This window comes from Equus quagga, chromosome 5, assembly GCF_021613505.1.
Source record: "Equus quagga isolate Etosha38 chromosome 5, UCLA_HA_Equagga_1.0, whole genome shotgun sequence".
NCBI lineage: Eukaryota > Metazoa > Chordata > Mammalia > Perissodactyla > Equidae > Equus > Equus quagga.
In genome coordinates, this window is record NC_060271.1 from 23,299,676 (window position 1) to 23,320,682 (window position 21,007).

General features: G+C 50.2%; 1 protein-coding gene across 1 annotated transcript in view; it reads left to right on the forward strand.

Annotated features, from left to right (window-relative positions):
- CSMD2 (CUB and Sushi multiple domains 2) overlaps window positions 1-21,007 on the forward strand; it is a 585,891-nt gene that overhangs the window by 281,240 nt on the left and 283,644 nt on the right. Inside the window, exons 7-9 of the mRNA XM_046662326.1 lie at window positions 8,898-8,975; window positions 14,196-14,283; window positions 14,977-15,101. Of these exons, the coding sequence (XP_046518282.1) occupies window positions 8,898-8,975; window positions 14,196-14,283; window positions 14,977-15,101 (291 nt within the window). The remainder of the gene's footprint in view (window positions 1-8,897; window positions 8,976-14,195; window positions 14,284-14,976; window positions 15,102-21,007) is intronic.

A 21,007-nucleotide genomic window follows, 5' to 3' on the forward strand; every position in this document is an offset into this window, starting at 1 on the left:
AAAATGGGGGGACAGATAAGAGTCTTTAAGAATTAGGAGATGACGAGCTCCAGAGTTTAGGCAGAAGCAGTGGCGGGGTAAGAGAGATGGAGCAGAAGAGACCTTTGCCTGGTAAACCACACTGGACACATGACTAGTTAGATCTGGGAGTGAGACGGGATGGGAGGAAGCAAATGAAGGAGGCAGGGCTGCATCTTAGGATTCTAGCTGGAGTAAGCAGGTAAAAAACGATGATATTATTATTCAAGATGGTCTTGAGCAGAGGCAGATGGGGATGGATCTTGCTTGGGACACGTTGACTCTGGGGTGGTATTGCGCTATCAGGGGTCGGGGAACTGTCTTGTAGGCAGCTGGCTATTCTGTCCATCTGTTGCTTAGGGAAGAAGTGTCTGGGCTCGAGAGAGAGATATGAAAGGTTCAAGGCAAAGTGGAGGCTAAGGCCACCCATCCCCTCTTAGGACAGGAGTCCTCCCTGTGTGTATAGCATGAAAGGAGGGGGCCAAACGAGTGGTTTTCAAAGTGGGTTCCTTGGAGGCCAATGGGTTCTCCCAGCAGCTGCTCTCATAAGGGCTGTGTGGGTGGGACTCAGGCCTCCACCCCGACTTCAACCAGAGCAGTTTCTCTTTGATCTGTTTTGTGTAGCAGGCATTTACCTAGGAGTGTGAAAATGATAAGTTCCTGTACCTCAAGGGCTTGGCAACCACAGGACTTGAGGTTCCTTAAGGTTCCTCCCAGTTCTGGAAGACCACTGAGGTTGTGCCATCCATCCCTCTCCCCCCGGGAGAGGAAGACTGCCAGTCCTTCTCGGAGTGTTCATTGCTTGTTTGGTTTTTTTCAAGCCTGCAAGGAATGAACGAGAAGAGCCTTTCTTAAATGTCCCCAGGGGCCCATGATGACAACCGGCGAGGAGCTTCCCTGGCAGAGAGGACAGCGCTCCTCACTACTGCCCTCCTTGTCTGCAGGGATGGAAAAATGTTAACCCCACAGGGCTACTGGAAATGAAAGAAAATTCCAGTAAAATATCTGGCACATGGCACGGGCTCAGCAAATGGAACCTTGAAGCCACCAACCACCTTGACTCCTGGTTAGATGGGGAAACTCAGGTACAGTGAGAGCAAGCTGGTGGCTCCGGCTCCTCCTCAGGCGTGTTCCCTTTGCCTGCCACTCTGACCTCATGATCATCATCTAGTGCCGTCCCTCCCGTCAGCCCAGTCCTAGCCTGGCCCTGCTGTCCGTCCAGCTGCCTCTCTTGTCAAGTCAACCCTGGTGACTGGGAAATGGAAGATATTCCACAGTGCATTCCAGAAGTCCTGTGCTGAGTCTCAACTGTCTGCAGAATAAACTTTTCCATTTGAAAACAATTTGCATTTACCAAGATGCTCGAGGCTTTTTATAGTAACAAGCTGAAGCTTCTGTTTTCCATGGGAACATGTCATGTTGTTGCTTGTGACTGAGCCGCAGTCTCACACCAGAGGGCAAGAGCCTCAGGCATCCTGTGGCCCAAGCGCTGACTCCAGTGTCCTACCGTTTCCAGGTTCCGGGCCTCAGCACAAATTGCAGGGTTGTTGCTACCGGGCTCAGGAGCCCAGAGCCAGGTGCCCACAAAGCCAAGCTTCTGAGTTCAATCAAGAGTGAGTCTGAGGGGCTGGCCCCGTGGCCGAGTGGTTAAGTTCGTGCGCTCCGCTGCAGGCGGCCCAGTGTTTCGTTAGTTCGAATCCTGGGTGCGGACATGGCACTGCTCATCAGACCACGCTGAGGCGGCGTCCCACATGCCACAACTAGAAGAACCCACAACGAAGAATACACAACTATGTACCGGGGGGCTTTGGGGAGAAAAAGAAAAAAATAAAATCTTTAAAAAAAAAAAAAAAGAGTGAGTCTGAACTGAAAAGTGAGCATGGACACAAAATACGGCCCCCCTCACCTCACCAGGTTTCAAGTGTAATCCATTCCTTTTGCCAGGAAACGAATTCAAAGCACATAGCCTTCTAACAGTTGGTCATTCATCCCCTCGGTCATCAAACTGTCGTGCAGAACCTTCTCTGTGCCTGGATCTGTGTCAGTCACAGGATGACGACGTAGGAGCTCATGGGGCAAAGAGCTAGAAGGACAGACATGATGTTGCAGTGTAATAAGGGTTTCAGCAGAGTCCGAATGAAGCCTTGAGATGACGATGACTTCTCCCAGAGATGTAGAGACAGCCACAGACAGGAGGTAACCGTGAGTGAGACCTTGACCAACAAGAGGTAGCCAAGCAGAGAAGAGGAAAAAGAATGTTCCAGGGAGAGACCGGCATTACAAAGGCAACTGAAACCATAACTGATGGCCCTTAGTGACTCCCTTAGACATCTTTCTTCCAGTTGTTTTCTCTAGCTGATTTCTCGGAAGTTGTACATGAAGAACACCACATGGTCCATTCATAATAGCAAAGCGCTATTCTAGGAACTAGAGCATGCTGCCTCCCATCTACCATGCCAGGGCTCTTCTCTCCTTAGGAATTCCAGTAGCTATGAATTTTGCTGTGGTTAACCGAGAAGCCACACCAGAAGTATCCACAGTGCACTTCTTAAACCTAAGTTGGTCGATGACTCCCTCTTCCGCCATATTCAAAAAATCACCCATCATGTTGCGTAATCAGCTTCTAAGGAAATTTGCATACATTTCTCAATTGTCAATCATCCTTCAACACCTGCATTCTTAGCAATGGTCATTGCCAGAATTTTGAGTGTCCTTTTAATTATTTTTATACCAATTTTTGGCTCTTTGTTAGCTGGAGCAGTGATTCCAAACCTAAAATGCACCAGAGCAAAGCACCCGGATGGTGTCTTTTTCAGGAGCAGCTCTTGTAGCATTCGGTGCATCTGTGACTATTTCTTTTCATTCTCTTCCACATCACTTGCCCCAGCAATCTTCAGCACGGCTACTCCATCTGAAATTTCACCAGATGTTCATTCAGTTTTTCTTTTTCACAGTCACTAGTGGTAACATTCTAACTGCTCAACGATCTTTTGAATATGTTTCTCAATTTGCATCTTGCCACCTTCTCCTTGCAAGAATGTGGCATCATCTCTGGTCACAGTAACCTCTGCAACTTTTCCTAAGTCATGAAGTGAAACATCTCAAAGATTTAGAGTCCAGCTCTCTGTTCCAAACACCTCACCAGCAGTAGCAACAACTTTGTTGGTTCTTTCTGTGACACCAAAGCCTGCTGCTTAGACTGCTGTAAACTGAAAGCCCACTTTTATCCTATTCAAAACGAGTGTACTGAGCACATCTTCAGCAATTATCACCAAAGCCTGTCACTGAGCATGGACAATTTCAAGAGTTGGTACAATGAACAGGACACTGGAAATTATAAGTGTTCTGCAATTCCCATTTCTGAACTTCTGGTATATAATTCAAGAAGGGAACTATGTAATCTTAGTCGAATCCTGTGCCTTCCATTCCTAATTCATCATTCAGTGTTTTTCTGTGCTGTATTGTGAGGACACCCTTGGAACCTTTGTGATGATGTCAGAAATGATGTTGCTGATTTCTCTGTCTCCAATTTGCAGAAATTGTGGCAAATTGAGCAATCTCTTCAGGGGTTATCACAGGTTTAGGCTGCTTCCTGAGTTCAGCAGTTACGGTATCAACAGGCAACGTCACACCTTTCCTGATTTCCACTGGATTAACACCTTTGCTGATCTTCTCGAAGCCTCCGTGGCCATCGAACATGCCAGCACAGCAGCAGTGGTGGTGCCCCCAGCCTCCTCCTTTGTGCTGGCATAGTCTCAATCAAGTCTGGTGTGATAGTTTCATGTTTATCCTTTAAGTCAATTGACCTGGCAACAAACACCTCATCTTTGGGTACTTTGAGGCTTCCCCAGCTCTGCTCCATAATCACTATTCTTCTCCATAGTCAGGGCTTCAGCATCTGCTAGAAGGGCTGTACCTTGAAACATCAGGTCTTAGGCATCTGCACCGAATTTTACATCTTTGGCATAAATCTGAGTGAGATGAGGAGCCAGTGTGCTAGACGCAGCTTTGTCTAGCAAAGGACTGTGAGTAATGAAAGCATTTCTGCAGGGCTGGTGGCTAGGCAGCCAGGCGGGCCCTCAGTGACAAGGGAAGGGCAGAGTGTAGGATGCACACCCAACAAGTTGTCAAAGAGGAGATCAGGTTTCAGTTTTTAAAAGATCACCCTCTGCAGCATTTTTTAAGATGGGCTAGAGAGAGTGAATCAGTGAACAAAATCCATGCCCAAAGGGATGAGTGGACATTAGAACATTGAAAGAACAATACACATTGGAAAATTTTTCGAAGGTTGAATGAACTGGATTTGTTGAAGGAGTGGGTGTAGGGGGGAGATGAAGAGATGGTCCAGCCAGCAGGGCAGCCAAGTGGTGGGAAAGGGGAGTGATCGAGGTTAGGGCAGGGGTTCACCCTGCTGGAGGGAAGTCTGAACCCATTGGGATGAGAAGAAGCTGCAGGTTCCATCCACTTCATGATCCCCAGAGCCTTGAAAACAGGCTAGGCCTCCCTCTCTTCTCCTCCACGAACAGGTCCTTGTCTCCTGCTAGCTCAGCCCAATAACTCAAGCTACAGACTAGAGAGGCATTTGTATTGCCAGATTCTTCCAGCTAAATGTGTACCATGTGTCCCGCTAACCTTTACAACAGCGGGGAAATGTCTTGTAATTAACCAGAATATAAAGGAAGAATGGAGCAGCCTGGCAGTCTCCTGTAGTCATTATCATTCGGAGGAGATGAATGTACCTAGTAAGATTTCCATCAGCCAGTTAAAGCCAGCAGTCTTCTCTTGGGAGTCCTGACTTTGTTCACATACATGCAAAAGCATGTGTAAGTGTGAATTATATTTCGTGAGTGAGTATTTGTAGCCGTGTGCACACAAGGGCACAAACATGTACTTGTGGGTATACTTGTTGTAGACAGGAATGCGTATGTACCCATGCATATGTGCATCAGAGGGTGTGCATCCTAGTGGAGCTGGAGCCATGGGACCAGCCTCAGGCTCCATTTTATCTCCATTGCATGAATAGTTACAGAATCCTCTTTTTAGAGACCAATGCTTCAGTGTAATATCATTGGCACTCTGCTAGTGGGTGCTCCAGAAATGAATGAATGTACACACTACATGAGCAGATACCTTCTAGAAATTCTCTAGGTCCTTGTTGTTTTCTCCTTCATTTTTGATTGGGTCCAAAAGTAGGGCACTGTGGTGATTTGGAGGGAGAAGTGCCCGTGTTCCCTGACCGTTCACACGCTGGTCTGCACTGGTCTGTCACACTAGTTCTTCAATGAGCTCATGTTGTGTTGTGGCTGATTTCCCGTGGTGTTCCATATTCCATGATCACACGCCACCCACTTGGTCAGACTGTTTAAAAGACAAATTAGCAATGTATAATTCATGATCTGACCACTTCCCTGGGATTTTTCAAAAACTGAGGCCTCAGCATATGGAGCTAGACCTTGGTGATGCTAACCTCCCTGTTGATGTGGGTCTTGCTGAGAGCTTACCTCTCAGCCAAGGACATTTTCCTGACCCATTCATCAGCCCCTGTGAGGGTGTGGGCCCACTGTAAGCTCCACCTTCCCAGAGCCTGGGCCTGGGTCAGCTGGGCATACATCTTTTTATGCGTATTGTCAGTAGGAGGAACCTCTGCTCATAGAGCTGTGGCCCACCCGTGTTCCCCAGGCTACCGTGTGGTGCCCACAGACAACATGGCTGACACAACCTCTCGGACCAGCCCAGACGAGTAAACAGTCACAAAGTTTATATGGAAATGAAGGATCCCCCTGTAGCTTTTCAGGTTCCTTTTTGTCAGCTCTTCTTATCACTTAACAAACTCCATCCCATGATAAGTAGCAGGAAGCAAAAGAGAAAGAACAGAAGTCGGTTCCTGCTTGGGAGGCATGATGACGTCATCCACTACTCAAAGTGGCCCAATGAATATGACGCACTGATCTGTCCGGTTTGATGGTCCTTCTTGGGAGCGGGGCACTAAGGAGAGAGAACGGACCCAGAAATTGGAAGGATTCTTTCTGGGGCCTCGAGAGGGGAGAGGAGCAGGAGCCTCTTTCTTAAAGCAATTGAGAAGAGAGAGAAAGAGGGCTCCCTCTTAGCCATCCCCTCACATCCAGCTGCATCTCATGGTCCCCCTTCAGCGACTACAAGGAAAACCCAAGCAGCATTTGCCCTGGGAAGGCACCCGTGGCGCACTGGCCCCCTCCTTCATGCCCCTTCCTCCATGGACACGACAACCTGAAACAGTGGATTGGGACCACTCTGACTCACCTCCTCCTTCTTGGCCAGGTGACCTGAGCCATCTCCACAGACTTCAGTTCAAATGGGCCACCCTGGGTCACCCTCTCCCCAGCCCTACTCCAGTGCTGGTGCCTCAGGGAGAAGAGCTTGAACTGGTCTTACGGTGCCGGGACCACTCCTGTTCTCTTAGGGATGGTCGAATCAGAGGCATTTTTCCCTGCCACTCTGTATTATCTAGGCTTGAATAATGCATGTTTCCCTGCTAATCCCTCTGTTTGATAATGGGTCCACGTTAGTGTTCATTGGAAATTTTCCTGCTGGATACACATGGAGAGTAATGCACATTTTTAAGAAGGGTTTGAACGTACGTTGGGAAGCCGTGACTCTGTGGTGGTAGCTGAATTTTATCAGGCATTCAGCTTAGACAGCAGCTTGCCGGGAGACAAGCCCTGGGGAGCTTTTTGATGTAGGCAGAGGGGTGGTTGGCGGGGGCAGTGGGAGATGGCCCTCTTGCGCACCCGATCACCGTGGGCTTTAATTTGGGGACTGGCACGTTACCTCCAGTGCAGAGCAAGCACCTGAGTTTTCAGGACCTGAGCTGGGGAGGTGGGCAGATGCCGGAGATGGTTCAAGGTGCCTCTGGGGTTGCTTTGGGGGCAGATCACAAGAGAAGATGCTGAGGTCAGCCAAGCGCACAGCTGCTTCCTGGCTGTGAGACCTACCGCAAATCACTTAAACCACTATGAACCCCGATTTTATTATCTATCAAGTAGGTGGAATAATGACTGGTCAAGCTCATTGAACGTAAAAAGGACCAAATGAAATGATTATTGAGGGCCCACTACGTACCAGGTGTTTTCTGGGCCCTGGGGATATAGCATGAAGAAAACAGACCAGATCCCTGCCTTCATGGAGCTGACATTGCAATGCAGGTGACAAAAATCACCAAGTAAAGGATAGTGTGTATTAGATGGTTCGGGAGATCCGGCCAGGAAGGGAGCAGGGAGAGCTGGGGTTGGAGGTAGCGTTTTAGATGGAGGGATCAGAGAGGGCCTCCGTGAGGAAGGGTGTTTGCACAAACGCTTCAAGGAGAAAAGGGGCGAGTCATGAAGATATCTGGGGAGGGGCTTCTAGGTAACTGGCAGGCTGGAGCAGGAGCATGCCTGGCATGTTGGAGGAACATCAGGGAGGCCTGTGTGGCTGGGGAAGAGGGACGGAGGTCAGAGAGGGCCGGAGAGGTCATGGGGAGGGCAGATTGGTCTGTGCAGGCCATTTAAAGACTTCACTTTTACTCTAGGAGAGATGGGCTGCCCCTGAAGAGTTGGAACAGAGATGTAATATGGTCTGACGTTTTAAAAGGATCCCCCTGGCTGTTGTGTTGAGAACAGACTACGTGGGGGCAAGGGTGGAAGAGTGGCAGTAGGGGGAGAAGGGGAGAAGTGTAGGAGTCTTGGACCAGGGTGACAGACGTGGACCTTGTATTTGGGATATGTTGGGAAGGATTTGCTGATGGATCGTGTGTGGGTGTGAGAGAAAGAGAAGAGTCAAGGATGCTGATGAAAGTGAAGAACTTGTGAGGCCCTTAGCCCAAGGCCTGGCACAGAGAAAGTGCCTAGTCACAGTTGTTGCTACCATTGCTGGGTACCGTTCTGAGTGGGGCTGAGTCACCCAGCAGGGGCCAACTGGAAGATGGCACAGGAGCCTGAGACTGGACAGATCCACCAAACCATGTAGCCAGAGACGGGATGAAGCCCTTGGAGACCAGCAGAATGCTTTGGGGAGCTAGGGTAGTCAGACACAAAGGAGGATGATGGATTCAGAGGAATGGCCTTTGGAATTATAGAGTTTTGGCTCTGGTGCCCTTTGTGTGCTATTTGGCAAAGTCCTAATGAGCTGTGGACTGGACTTCATCATGGGATCAAAACCCAATTCAATCCATCAGGCCACCATCTGAGCCAGGCACCATCCCCCAGCGACTTCCAGGACTCAGCTTCCCCTGCCCACAATAGGTCTGCTGGTGTAGGGCTGGGCTTGGCTCAGCTGATTGGCTCTGCTCCACGTGTTCCTCACCCACCGGGGCAGCCACGTCTTCTCCCAGGGATGGCGGAGATGCGAGAGGGCAAGCCCAATCTGGCAGGCACTTTTCAACCCTTTGGATGTGGCAAGGCCTCCAAAATTTCAACGGTCAAATTCAAGTCAGAGGATGAGGAAATATAATCGACCTCTTTAATGGGAAGAGCTACAAAGTCACAGTACAAAGGGCATGGAGCAGGGAGGGTGAAAATTTGGGGCCACAATCCTGGCTGGGGCTGGTTCACAAATTGGGCGGGGCTGGATCTGCAGGGGACCAGAGCTGCAGAGGCAGGCTGCAGGGCTTCACGTGTGGGTGCTCACTAAAAGACCACCTCATCTGTCTCCTGTGGAGGACTGGCCTTGAGAGCAGCTCTTTCTCCATGTCTGAGACTCTGTGGCACTTGAACACTGCCCTTGATATATCCTTTCCCAGAGGGGCTTCTAGCTTTGACCCACCATGGAATGTCTCAAGCCAAGAGAGGGGATCGTTCTAGAGGGACCCCCTCCCCAGTCATAGACAACAACTTAAACCATTTTCCCTCTTACCTTCTCTCTAGTCAAGAAGCAAATTGAGTTGAAGTCTCGAGGTGTGAAGCTGATGCCCAGCAAAGATAACAGCCAGAAGACATCTGTGTGTAAGTGTCTGCCCGCCCGCCTGCCTGCTGGGCATCTTGCTCGAGGTCAGCCTTGCGGTGCTGTAACCACAGGGAAGCCACATGATGCTGGAGTGATTTCCCTTCAATCCTGCTTCCCTCCATCCTGGGTTCTGTGCGTGGACACACTGACCTAGTGGCCAGTGAGCAGCTCCAGGGCCTGTCCTCGACTCCTCCTCCTCCTCCTCCCATTTCCCTCCTTTCTCCCTCACTTCCCATTCTAACTACAGTCCAGGGAGTCATTACTGCTACATTTCTCTCTTTATTTTTCCTTTTGGATCACTTCCACCTGCTAAGACAGTCCTCTTTCTGGCTCCTCGTCTAGGAGTCAGTAACTTCCAGTTGGGATCTTGGAGGCTGTAGGGCCCCAATTCCAGCTCCCAAGGCACGATTGGGAAGGAGAGAGAGGGAAATGCCTAGTCACCTCTACCAGGGTCCCTGGACCTGGCTGGACAAAGAGCAGACGAGAGGGGAGGGCTCCTGGCTCTCGAGCCGATGGGGCAGTGCTGGGGGCTCTCTGCTTGGGCGCAGGGAAGCTTAACGTCTATGGGAGTGTGTCCTGCTGTTGGTGTTTAAAAGATTAAAAGGGGGACATCCAATGCTGGGAAAGGGGCTGCAGTGTCACCCCAGAAACACCTCACTAGAGCGTGTGCTAAGGGCTTTTGGGCTAGAGCACAGGAAGGTTCTGGGCCACCCCAGAAGGCTGAACTCGAAAGCAGAGACACTCTGCTGAAAACCCCTCCATTTCCATCCTGGTGGTGAGGGTGGGGAGCCTTCTTTGGGCCCCCAGGTGTCCGGCCTGCTGGTTTACCTTCTCTTCCTCTTGCTCACATCCTCTCCCTCTCTCTCCACTTTCCCCTCCCTCCCCCTTCCTCACCCTCTCTGCTTTCCCCTCTTTCTCTGTCTGCTTCTCTCCTCCTTCCTGACCCTCTCCTTTCGTCTCACCTCCACGGGCTGTCTTCTCCTGAGGTGCTAGAAGAACTTGCTGAGACGTGGAGAGCAGCCGTTGGTGGCTCCGGAGCTCTGTGCTGCGTGCAGGGGGCAGGCCTGGGGGACAGGCGGTTAGATTCTGAGGCCCCAGAGCCTGGGTGTGGGATTTTCTCCCATCTTTCAAGTCCTCCCATTGCAGACAGGGCACCACTCCCCATCTCTGGGGACCATCACCTCTGGTCATCCTGCCCCTGGGGGCCTGGACGGCAGAGAGCAGCCGGGAGGTCCTGCTTCTGTGCTTGGCTAGGGGACCAGAGGAAGGAGCAAGGAGCAAGGAGGGCTGAGGGTTGGGCCAAGGGTCCTCAGAGAAGGCTCGAGCCGTGGCCCTGGCCCACACGGGCTCTTTCTGTCTCTAGCCATGGGAGACCAGGTGAACCAAAGCAGGCACAATTTATTTCAGAGTTTGCCCTGGAAACACAGGCAGACTTTAAGGAAATGGCTCAGATCTGAGACAGCAAGTTTTAATCCCAATGTGTCGTCAGGTAACTGTGTTGCCCAGGCACTAATGTCTCAGGTTTCATGTCTGTAGAATGGGGATGCAAACCTGCCCCTCCCTTCCTCCCAGGGTGCTCTTGGATCTAAGATGGTCCTTCTCGACCTAGGATTTCAGGAGGTGCATGAACTCGATCAAAAATGACGTGGGATGTTGTGGGTGCATTTTGGGGGGGAGAGGGTCCGTGGTTTTTATTAGCTACTCAGAGATGCCCAAAACTCCTTCAGAAAGATGAAGAAACCCTATTCTAACAAAATAATGCAGAAACTCTTTGTAAAAATTTTGTGTACATCTCTCTACCGCAAAGTACTGGTCTCCATTCTGGGATTTCCTGGGAGAGGGATGGGTATGGAGGCAGGGAGCCAAATGTCTTCAAGTGTCCGGGCCCTTTGTGTTCTACCCAAATTCCCTGGGGACGGGTGTCCTGAACTTCAGGGGAGGCGTGGACCTCGCTCACATCTCCTGGACCTACTTATTGCCTTCACCAGGCAGTCTGTGGGTACCATGGACCCCCAGGCATCGGTTCTTACCACCCACGTATCTGTGCCTCCCTTCACTTTGGGTGGAAGGCATTACCTCTCTGAGCATGTTGTAGCTTCTTCCTCACCACAGGGGCCCTCGCGGGGCCTGATAAGGTCACCTTCCCTTTTCTTCCTTCCCTCTGTAGCCAATAGCAAATTAATGCTACCAACACAAGAGGCTGGTTTTGAGTAGGCGGGGGAGGCTGGAATTAAGGAAAGAGAGAGGACAAGCCTCTTGCCTCCATAATTCAGACAGGAAACTGCTGACTGGGATTTAAGTGTGCTTGTTTCTGCGGGAGCCTTGAAGGTCCCCATGGGACCGCCGTCGCCTGCTCGGTCCTCCCAGGAAGAGAGGGCACTGGTGGGGTGTGAGCCACTCACTGGTGAGCTGATGACTTCCTGAAGGGTGCCAGAGCTTATTTCCAGCCGGCTGATTAAAGGGGAGGCAGTGGGGTTTGCTCCATATGTCAGGGGCTGTGGTTTTGTTGGGTGGGCTTTGCCATGGTCTCGCCTCTCTGGTCCAGCTGCATCCTCATCGTTCGGCCTCCTGCTCTGGCTTCTTACTGGGCGGCATCAGTACTGAATGAGAGGGCAGGAGATGGAGGCAAGAAACTGCTGTGCGTTCTGAACGTGCTACAAGGTGGCTGTGTGGTTCCCATGTGGTGGTCAGCAGGGACTTTGGGATGGGTGCGGTCAGTGGGCAGGGTTGAGACGGCAGGGCCTAACCAAGGTGGGTGCTTAGCTGAGAAGTCCTCAGAAGGGAATCACTGTAAGGCTGGCTTACCACCAGATGAACCGGCAAGTGCAGCTCTGGACTGACATCCTCATCTTCTTAGAACAGAGCCTCCTCTCTGCCTGCTATCTCCCTGGGAACTCTGGAAGCCCCACTTATCTCCTTCCTTCCCATTGCTTGCAAAACGCTGAGGCTCCGGGAGGCAGGGCCTTGCCCTGCTTTTGGAGACAGCCCTTGCGTCTTGTTATCCCAGCCTGAAGAGTCACGGACTGGCAGGAAGGGTGATGCTGCTAAGTTTAGGAGGTGAAAGCTTTTGAAGGAGAGGTTCAGCAAGGGAGGGGCTTGGAGTAGAGAACAATTGTCCAGTGGGAGCAACTGGCTTTAACCTGGGAGTGTGGAATGTTGGAGAAAAGGAGGCTACCGAGGAGGCCTTATGCTCCTTGCCAACACCCAAGAGGATACCTGGAGTCTGGGTTGAGCGTGTAGTCTGTTCAGGCCCCCAGGTTCCCTTGGCCAGCCACACCCTGGGGTCCCTGAAGACCTAAACAGGCTCTACACCAGGTTCCTAGCTGTACAAATGAGCTTCAGACTCAAGGAGCCTAAAACGGGCCACCCCACTGCCCTGCCTCAGTCAGCTCCCCGGCACCCACACAGGCCACGCAGCCCCCTGCTCCCTCTCCCCAGGCCCTGGTCTCCCATAAGCCCTGGTGTTCTTTCTTTGCCACATCTATCCCCACTACCTCCTGTCCATCCCCACTGCCGGGCTCTTGTTGTCCTTTACCTGAATGTTCGCAAAACTTCCTAGCTCGTGTCACAGTAACCGGCCTTCCCCTGAGCAATCCAGATCTTACCCCGCCCTTCTCAGCTCAGGACCTTCAGTGACTCCTCACCACCTTCAGGATCAGACTCGAACCCCTTAGAAGTCTAACCTCACCTTAAACCTCACCTTCCACTCTTCCGCGTCACTCATCACCCTCCCTCCTTCCGGCACACTGGACAACTCCTGGTTCCGATTCCAAGTTTCCACCTCGCTCCTCGTGCCCTTCTGTGTGCCTGAAATGCCATTCCTCTGTTGCCATGTGTGTAAATCCTGCTATCTCAGAAGGTCTGTTGTTAAATGCACCTCTCCAGGCAGCCGTTCATACTTCTCTCGGCGATATGAGACAGGTCCTCCCTCTGAACTGCTCTGTAGCTGCATCTTTCGTCACCTCCCCTTTGTGGTTCCCCAGTTTGTTTCTATGGTTCGTGTCTTCACTCAGTTGGGAACTCTTTGAGGACAGTGGTCATATCTGACATTTGCCATTGGCATCTCCCATGGTATTCAAAATAGGGTCTTGCATACAGTAGGTGTTCACTTAATGCTGCTTGTGTACCATGTGCAAGAATGAGTGAGTGGGTGAGTGAGTGATGGAGCACATTGCTCATATTGTAGGACGTCAAGGGGGGGGGAGGGAAATGGGCCAACTCAGGGAATGTGCTCTGGACTCCTCGTCATCCCTCGTCCAGAGGCTGCTGTTGGGATCGTGGGATTGGTGAGGCCTTGAATGGAACTCCTCTCACCAGGCTGTCTGCCTGGCCCCAGCTCCTGGTCCTTCCCAAAGCCAGGAATCCAGAGGTGTGAGGGCGTTCCAGCCTCATGAGTATGAGCATCTCAAGAGCAATGAACTGGCAGGGGTCAGAGGATTTCCACCCTCTCCCTGGGGACAGGAGAAAACTAACTTTGTGTGTATCCGCCGCCCCCCGACCAAGCTCCTCCTTTAGCGGAGACGACTGTACACGTGGTTTTTTTAAACAGGACTCTTGGTGTTCACAAATGTGAGAGCGTCACACCACCTGCCAGAAACACCACAGGTGCCATCTCTGCTCGGTGGCATTAGGAGGGGGGACTCTGGTTACTACTTACTCTGCATTGAGAAGTGTCTGGTGGGAAGAGGTTTCTCAGCAGAAGCATCCATGTTTGACCTGAAGTCCCTGCTTTGGACTTCGGACTGCAGCTTTCTCCTACATTCTTTACCGTTTCTAATCACGCATCCACCTTTTATTTAACTTTCTTTGAGTCATCTCTCCATTTGGGACTGAGGTGGGGGGCTCATCTCATCTAGAGTCGCCATGAGCAGATCAGAAGCATGAGGTGGGGAGGTCACCGGTGGCTGTGGACTGTCCACTCTGGCCGCTGGTGTGGGATAAGGGAACGGGGTGGTTGTTGGTTTGGGGTGCCAGCCTCCGAGCCCACATGCTCTTGATGAATTTCGCTTGGACTTTTCTCGCAGAGGAATTTGTCAAAAGCAGCTCCCCACCTTACACACTCGGGACGCCTAAGCCCCACAGTCTCCAGCAGCCTTACACAGCCCCAAGGGAGCAGGGCCTGCTGTGTCTCTGCGCCCACCTCCCACCCCGAGACACTGCCCAGGCTGGTGCCTTCCTGTGATGATCCATCTCTGTATGTGCTGTGTTTTGCTTTGTAGTAACTCAGGTTGGTGTGTCCCAAGGGCATAATATGTGTCCAGACCCTGGCATACCTGAAAGGGGCAAAAGACTGGGCTCGGACTTCAGGTAAGACCCGCATGGGAACGTGTGATTGCAGGGAGGGTGGGATGGCCTGGCTGGGGGCAGACAAGGGCTGGCCTTCCTGGAGGGAGCCTGGGGAGAAGGGTGTAGACACAGGAACACTTCCCGGAGAAGAGCTGTGAACTTTGGCGTTCTTTCCTGGTTCCGTCCTGGGAACAGGGCCTGTGCCTAAAGCGGGAGGGAGGGGCTGTAGACTGCCAATGTCACCTTCAAACCCATACCTAGGATACAAAGGATTGGCATCATCAGTAATGACGTGCCAGCAGGCAGCTCTCACATGCAATAATCTAGGAGACCCTAGGGCCCTGAGATGTGCATTTTGCAAAGTTTCTGACTATCAAGACATCTTCCCAGAATCCTCCACTTTCGGTAGAGTTTATGGGTATCATCCACCCACTCTTAGCTGCCCTAATTGATGCTTATCTCAGAGGATTGCTGTTTTGCTCACAAAGTCACCTTTTAACTCAATCCTAAAACCATTAAATGGTCCAGAAACAGAAGATGAAGAGCAGATGTTCCTTCCAATGGAGATTTTAAGTGATAAAACAGTGGAGCAGAGATGCAGGGCCAGAGGAGAAATAAAGTTCCGTGTGGTGCTTCTTTGTGGAACCAGGAAGGACGTGGGGAGGGGCCTGGCGGGCCCAGGGATTGAGCTCACACACACTCCTTGTCTCCCAGGTTGGGATCCAGTGTCCAGTTCACCTGCAACGAAGGCTACGACCTACAAGGGTCCAAGAGGATCACCTGTATGAAAGTGAGCGACATGTTTGCGGCCTGGAGCGACCACAGGCCAGTCTGCCGAGGTGAGGGCACCCCAGGAAAGGGAGGCTGGCCAGAAAGCTGGGCCGGGTGCGGAGGACAGAGCCCAGCTCCTGGTGCCTGAGGTCCAGGGCCTCATTCAGACTGGCTCACCTCACTCTCGCTGCTCCCCAGGCTTCAGATTCTGTGTTCATTTACTAATTAACTTCACATGTTTATTTAGCCCTTCTCTGCATCCAGGCCTATTGTAGGATCGGGAGATCGAGAGGTGGGGAAGAGAGACATGGCTCCTCCCTGCATGGACCTTACAGTCTAATGAGGGAGCCATGTGTGAGCAGATTGCTAGCACATTACACAGAGACATCACAACTCCATCTAGATAGAAAGAGGAGTCACCCTGTATAATGTCACCTTGAATCCCTCCATTATAAAACATACGCATCTCGAGCCCTCTAACTTAGTGCCCTTGTTTCTTTCCACATACTTGACAATAAACAGACCTGTCACTTCTGGAAGAATGCTCTTAGCCGTGCAGAAGTAATGTGGACCATGATCTGAAAGGTTTCTCTGTGAGATTCTTCTAACCCCACACCTGGGCATCTTGTTCTTAAGGGCCCTGCCCCCACATTCCCAGCTATCACATGGACCAAGGCTGGGCTGGCCGAGCCCACATCTCCCGAATAATCTTAACCTATCAGACCCGAGTGTATTCCTTTGTTGAGACGGGACAGCAGCTGCTTCTATGGTAGAGAAGCCCCTGGCCTTGTCCCCCAGGGCACCGTTAGACAGCATTTCATTTCCTACACTCTGCGCATCTCTCTTCTTCCATTTTTTGTGCACATGAGCAGGACTCAGAGCTCATGGTACAAGAGTACGCTATCATGTGGAGTTTGTAAACAAAGCCATTAGTTGCTCTTTTGAGTACCCTTTTGGAAGAGAAGGTATGTTGCCCACTATAAAGTTACATTCTGGATGCTTCTTGTTTATGAAGGACATTCTTTGCCTCCATCTGGGTGTATGCATCAAGATGAAATTCATGCAGAGTAAGATGGGTCCAGGATAAAGAACTTAGATCTTTGCCACACTGAGGAAGGGATAAGCTGGAGCCTGAGACCCAGTCCCTTTTTTTAATGTGTTGATAAGTAATCTGGAAGAGGGTCATACAACTATCTCTCAAACAAGCTGTAGATTTATTCATTCTCACTCAGGTTTGAGGTGGCCATCATCCACAAGTAATAATGTACTTTGTGTCCCACTGATTTTAGCTGAATTATTTCAAAGATTCTGCTTAGCTAGGATTTTTTAAAAAATCAAACAGAATTCTTGAGTATAACTCTCAGCTTTGCCACTGGCGGATTATGGGTGACTTGGCAAATCACCTATTTCCTTGGGCTTATTTTCTTCCCTGTAAATGTAGCTAATGGTACCTACTCCACCCATCCTTTGTATGTGAAGGTCAAATGTAGTTGTGGACGTGGAAACACTTTATGAATGGGGGAGTGCCAGACAAGAGGACAAATACCTGGTGTGAGAACGCAGCCTCACAGGACAAGGACTTCTGTCTTGTTCGCTGCCTAGAACAGGGCCTCACGCATGTTGGGTGCTCAGTAACCTGTGTTGAATGAATGAATGAATGAATAATGGAAGAGCACAACACTTCATCTCCAGGGAGCCAAGACACCAGCTCTGTAGAGAGGGATAGAATTGTCAAGTATGAGGACCGAGGGACCCTTTGCCAATCTGTCATTTCAAAATTCCTTTTTGAGGAGCAAGAATGACACGTCTTTAGGTGACGGTGGGATCTGATCGCCCCTCAAGACCTTTCATAGCAGGAAGGCTGTTCTCTTAGTGATGGTGGTCGTTTACCTGGATCTGCCCAGGGTGCGGAAGGGCTGGCATTCTGGAAGAAAGGTCACTGTCAGCGATATGCTCATCTTTTCCTCCAGACATGTTGTGTGCCCCGTTCAAGTCCCTCCGGGGTTCTGACCCACTGGCTCTGAATTCTCTGCCACACTGTCCTGAAGCATTGGGCTAAGCTTTTTCAAATCCATTCTCATTCTGTGCTCTGCCACCGCGAAGCAGCAGAAACTCATGGAGAACGGAGCCCAGCAGAATTGGGTTCAAATCCAGCCATCACCCCTTTTTAGCTGGGGGTCCTTGGGCCAGTCTCTTCCCCTCTTTGAATCTCTTTTCTTCCGCTCAAAGCCAATGGTTACAGAACGTTGCATCACTCCCCGGTGTTCCTGCGAGGACTGGATGAGGGAGTGGACAGGAAAGGCTCATGTACCCCATCCCAGCATGTCTGTGAAGCTTGTGTGCACACGTGTTTGGTTTAAACTGCTGAGCACTGTTGGGATATCGCGTCCCAAGCCGCAGAGCACCCCTCAGCCTTGGGGGCCCCCGATTCTTTCAGAAGTCTGTTTCCTCACTGTCTGGTCCAATTGTGTTGCAAGCGCATGGTTTGGGAAGCACACAGACTTTGATCTAGATCTCAACTCTGCCACCCATTAGCTCGCTGGCCCTGGGCAGGTTCCGTCATCGTTTTCGGCCACAGGGCCCTCATGTGGGAACTGGGAAAACAAAACGTCCCATGCTAGCGACTGCGAAATTTAAACGAGGCATTTTGTAGAAAGTGACCAGCACTGACGATGGTGGAGAGGGGACTGTGGTGCCGGGTCACCTTCCTGTCCCTCTCACCCTCCTTTTTCCTCTCCCACGGGTCGTTATGAGGGAGGAAGAGGGATGGCACAGGTTCCTGGGTTCGAACTTGGATGGTCTGTCCCGGCTTCCCTGAAGGCCTGGGGCTGAGTGATAGTAAAGTCAAGGGTCCTTTCATTTTGGTGGCTTTGGAAGTTTTTCTTTTAAAATGTCTTATTTTTAATTAACCGGAGTTACTATTCTAATTGTGATTTTTTTTTTTTTTGGAGAGGTTAAGTGAACCCCACTTTAAGAATAAAAAGGGACAAAACTCTAAATTCCAGGATAGTTCCATTAATAAGCAGGTTACCAAAAGATCACATTCTAAAAAGGATTCATCACCCTACACAGTGGTATTATTTTTCCTCTAATGCATTTAAAATATGATTTGATTTTAAATATTCATTTTCCACACAATTAATTCTACTAAAACATGGGGCCTAGCAAATAATAGGTTCTCGACAAATGTTTGAGGACGATCTAAATGAATCAGTGATTGAAATGAATGAACAGTACGAGACTCTGTCTTCATTTTGAATTTGAAATTAGGTATTCATAGGCCTTTCTTTTCTCTGCCTCCCAACAGAAGAAATAAGCATCTCATTGGACTCCTAGAAAATTTTGATGATCCAAAGGAGATGGAGGCCAACATGAAACACTCTTGTATGAATTTTGTTCCGCCCCACATAGAGGCAGGATAGTACAATATGGGGCTGGTTAGACTTTTTTACATATGGAGCCCAATTTTTTAACATAGGCTTTTGCAGAAGCCCAATAAATAAAAGAGATGCACGTGGAGCTTCTCTCCATGAAGTAGGGGCAGAGAATTGGAGTTGCCCCTCATCCCTAATCTCAGCAGCCCCTGAGCTACCTCTGAGGAACCCCTGAGGCTCCAGGGAACACTGTCTGTAAACCAGTGATAACGGGAATAGAGCCAAATTGACAGCCAGGAGACTTGGTTTCCTGCGACCACAAATTGGGGTTGACAGAGGATGGGGACTGAGTACCAGCCCAGATGAGATACTTACAGTTACTGAGTCGCAGAGGAGATAATCAATAGAAAACAACAATGCATTATTTTTTTCCTTTGTGGAGAAACCCACTATTTGCTCTATACACACACATACACGCATTTCTATCTCTGTTTAGAATGGAAGCCTTTTTGATGGGTAGAAAATCAGATTCGGGACTCAGAGACCTAAGTCCAAGTTCCAGCCCTGCTGTTAGCATACCATATGGCACAGGGCAAACTGCTGAAATGCTCTGAAGCTTCTCCCTCGTTCTCAGAAAATGGGAGCGAAATGTGGGAAATATGGCACAAACCAGCTGAAGTAATGCCATGAAATTTGCGGGGGGCTGTCTTCCTTCTTGGTGGCCTTCGCTGGATCAGCTTCCTGGGCCTACCCCTTAAACACGAATGTTGTCCAGAGTCCTGTTTTCATCCCCTCCTCTGCTCTCCACTCCCCCCTCCCCTCCCTTCCCTCTGCTCCCCATCCTGCTTCCACTCCCTTACTCCGCCCTCCTCTCCTCTCCCCTGTTGTTATCGTCCCTGGGTGACACACTGGCTGTGCTAGAATACATGCCCCGTTGCTCCCTGAGTCCCTTATATATATATATATGTACTGATGATAAAGCTCCCACTTATTAAGCTATTTAGACTTGTAGAAAGCATTGCAGTAGGCATTTTTCATAATTTCCTTATGAGCAAAGTGGCAATATCCATATTTTATATTTAGCTCCAGCTTAGAGTGGTCAGCCAACTTGCCCAAAGGCACAAAGCTAATGGGTTGAGCTGGGCTTTAAATCCTGACTCCGAAGGCTCTGTCCTACTTGGAAATTGCACCCAGACGTCTTTCATAGTCAATGCACGGGATGGAACCACATAGAACAACTCCCCTACCTCATTTTTGATAACTTTTTATTTTGATTTAATTGTAAACTCACAGAAAATTTGCAGGAAATGTGCAAAGAACTATATACTCTTTGCGCACACTTAAACAAGTACTTTTAAGGAGTTAATGGACAAGAAGGAAGCTGAGAAAGGTCAGTCAGAGAGATAGGAGAAGAACCAAGAGGCATCATGGAAGCCAATGAATGTGAGTTTCACAAAGAGGGAAGGGTCAGTAAGGTCGTTTGCTCCAAAGAGTTCAAGTACAGCAAAGACCAGAAGGCAACCCCTGGGGTTCATGGCTCAACTGAGTGGCGAATGTTTGAAGTTGCCCCTGTAAGGGATTGTCAAGGAAACTGAGCGAAGACAAGGAACAGGACCAATTTGGGCTGAAGCTTCACTTAAGATGGCAAGCCATGACTCTGTGGTGGCACCACGGTTCTCTTGGCAGCCCCCCGGCACCCAGCATTCAGAGTAGAGACGGAAGATGGTGGAATTAATCAAAGGCAGATATGAGGGTGTTGAGAGAGCTGTTGGTGGGGGTCTTGAGGTCCAGACTACATAGTGATAGAAGAAGGGTCCAGAGGGATCAATGGATGGGGAGAAATGACAAGCCAGAGGGCTGGAGGGGCCTATGATTTAGGACAGCAGGGGCATCGAGACCAAAGTTTCTCTGCTGGATGCACAAGTGGCAGAGGAAGGAATGGGATGATGGAGTCTGAGATCTCACAGATGGACTCTCTTGGGTCCCAGAACAGCAGGTCCTGGGTGTGGCCATGGACGTGGTTGACCTTGGGCAGGAGCACCAGCTCTCATGACGAGCGGCTGGCCTCTAAAAGGTGAAGGAGCCATCCCTCTGTTGGAAACAAAGGGAAGAAGAAGACGGAGCAGAAGCAGACAGGATTGCAGATTTGGACAGAAGAGAGTGCGCCTGCCAGATGTCCTCTGTTTCATCCACAAAGACTGAAGCAAGGTCATCAGCTGAGAGTAAGGGGAGGTGAGAGGAAGCGCAAAAGGTCCGAGGGACGTTTAGAAGGCATGAAAGGGTCTTTGAGCAGAGCAGGAGAGCGAGCTTAAGAGAGCTACACGGCAGAGTCACTGGGCAGTATCTAGGATTTTTTTTGAGGTGGATAATCATGTGGTTTTCCTCCAGTGAAGCTCGACTGTATGGAGCAAGACAAGAGAATGTAGGTGGAGAGGTTTGTCCACAATTTGTGTCTTCCAAACAACTGATTAAAGGAAAAGGGAGCAAGGGATTTGGGTGAATTTGTAAGAAAATGGTGATAATGGTGGACCGTGGGATCTAAGTTGGGTAAGGATAGAAGAGACGACAGGGAGCTGACAGGTAGAGAGAAAATGTTGGTG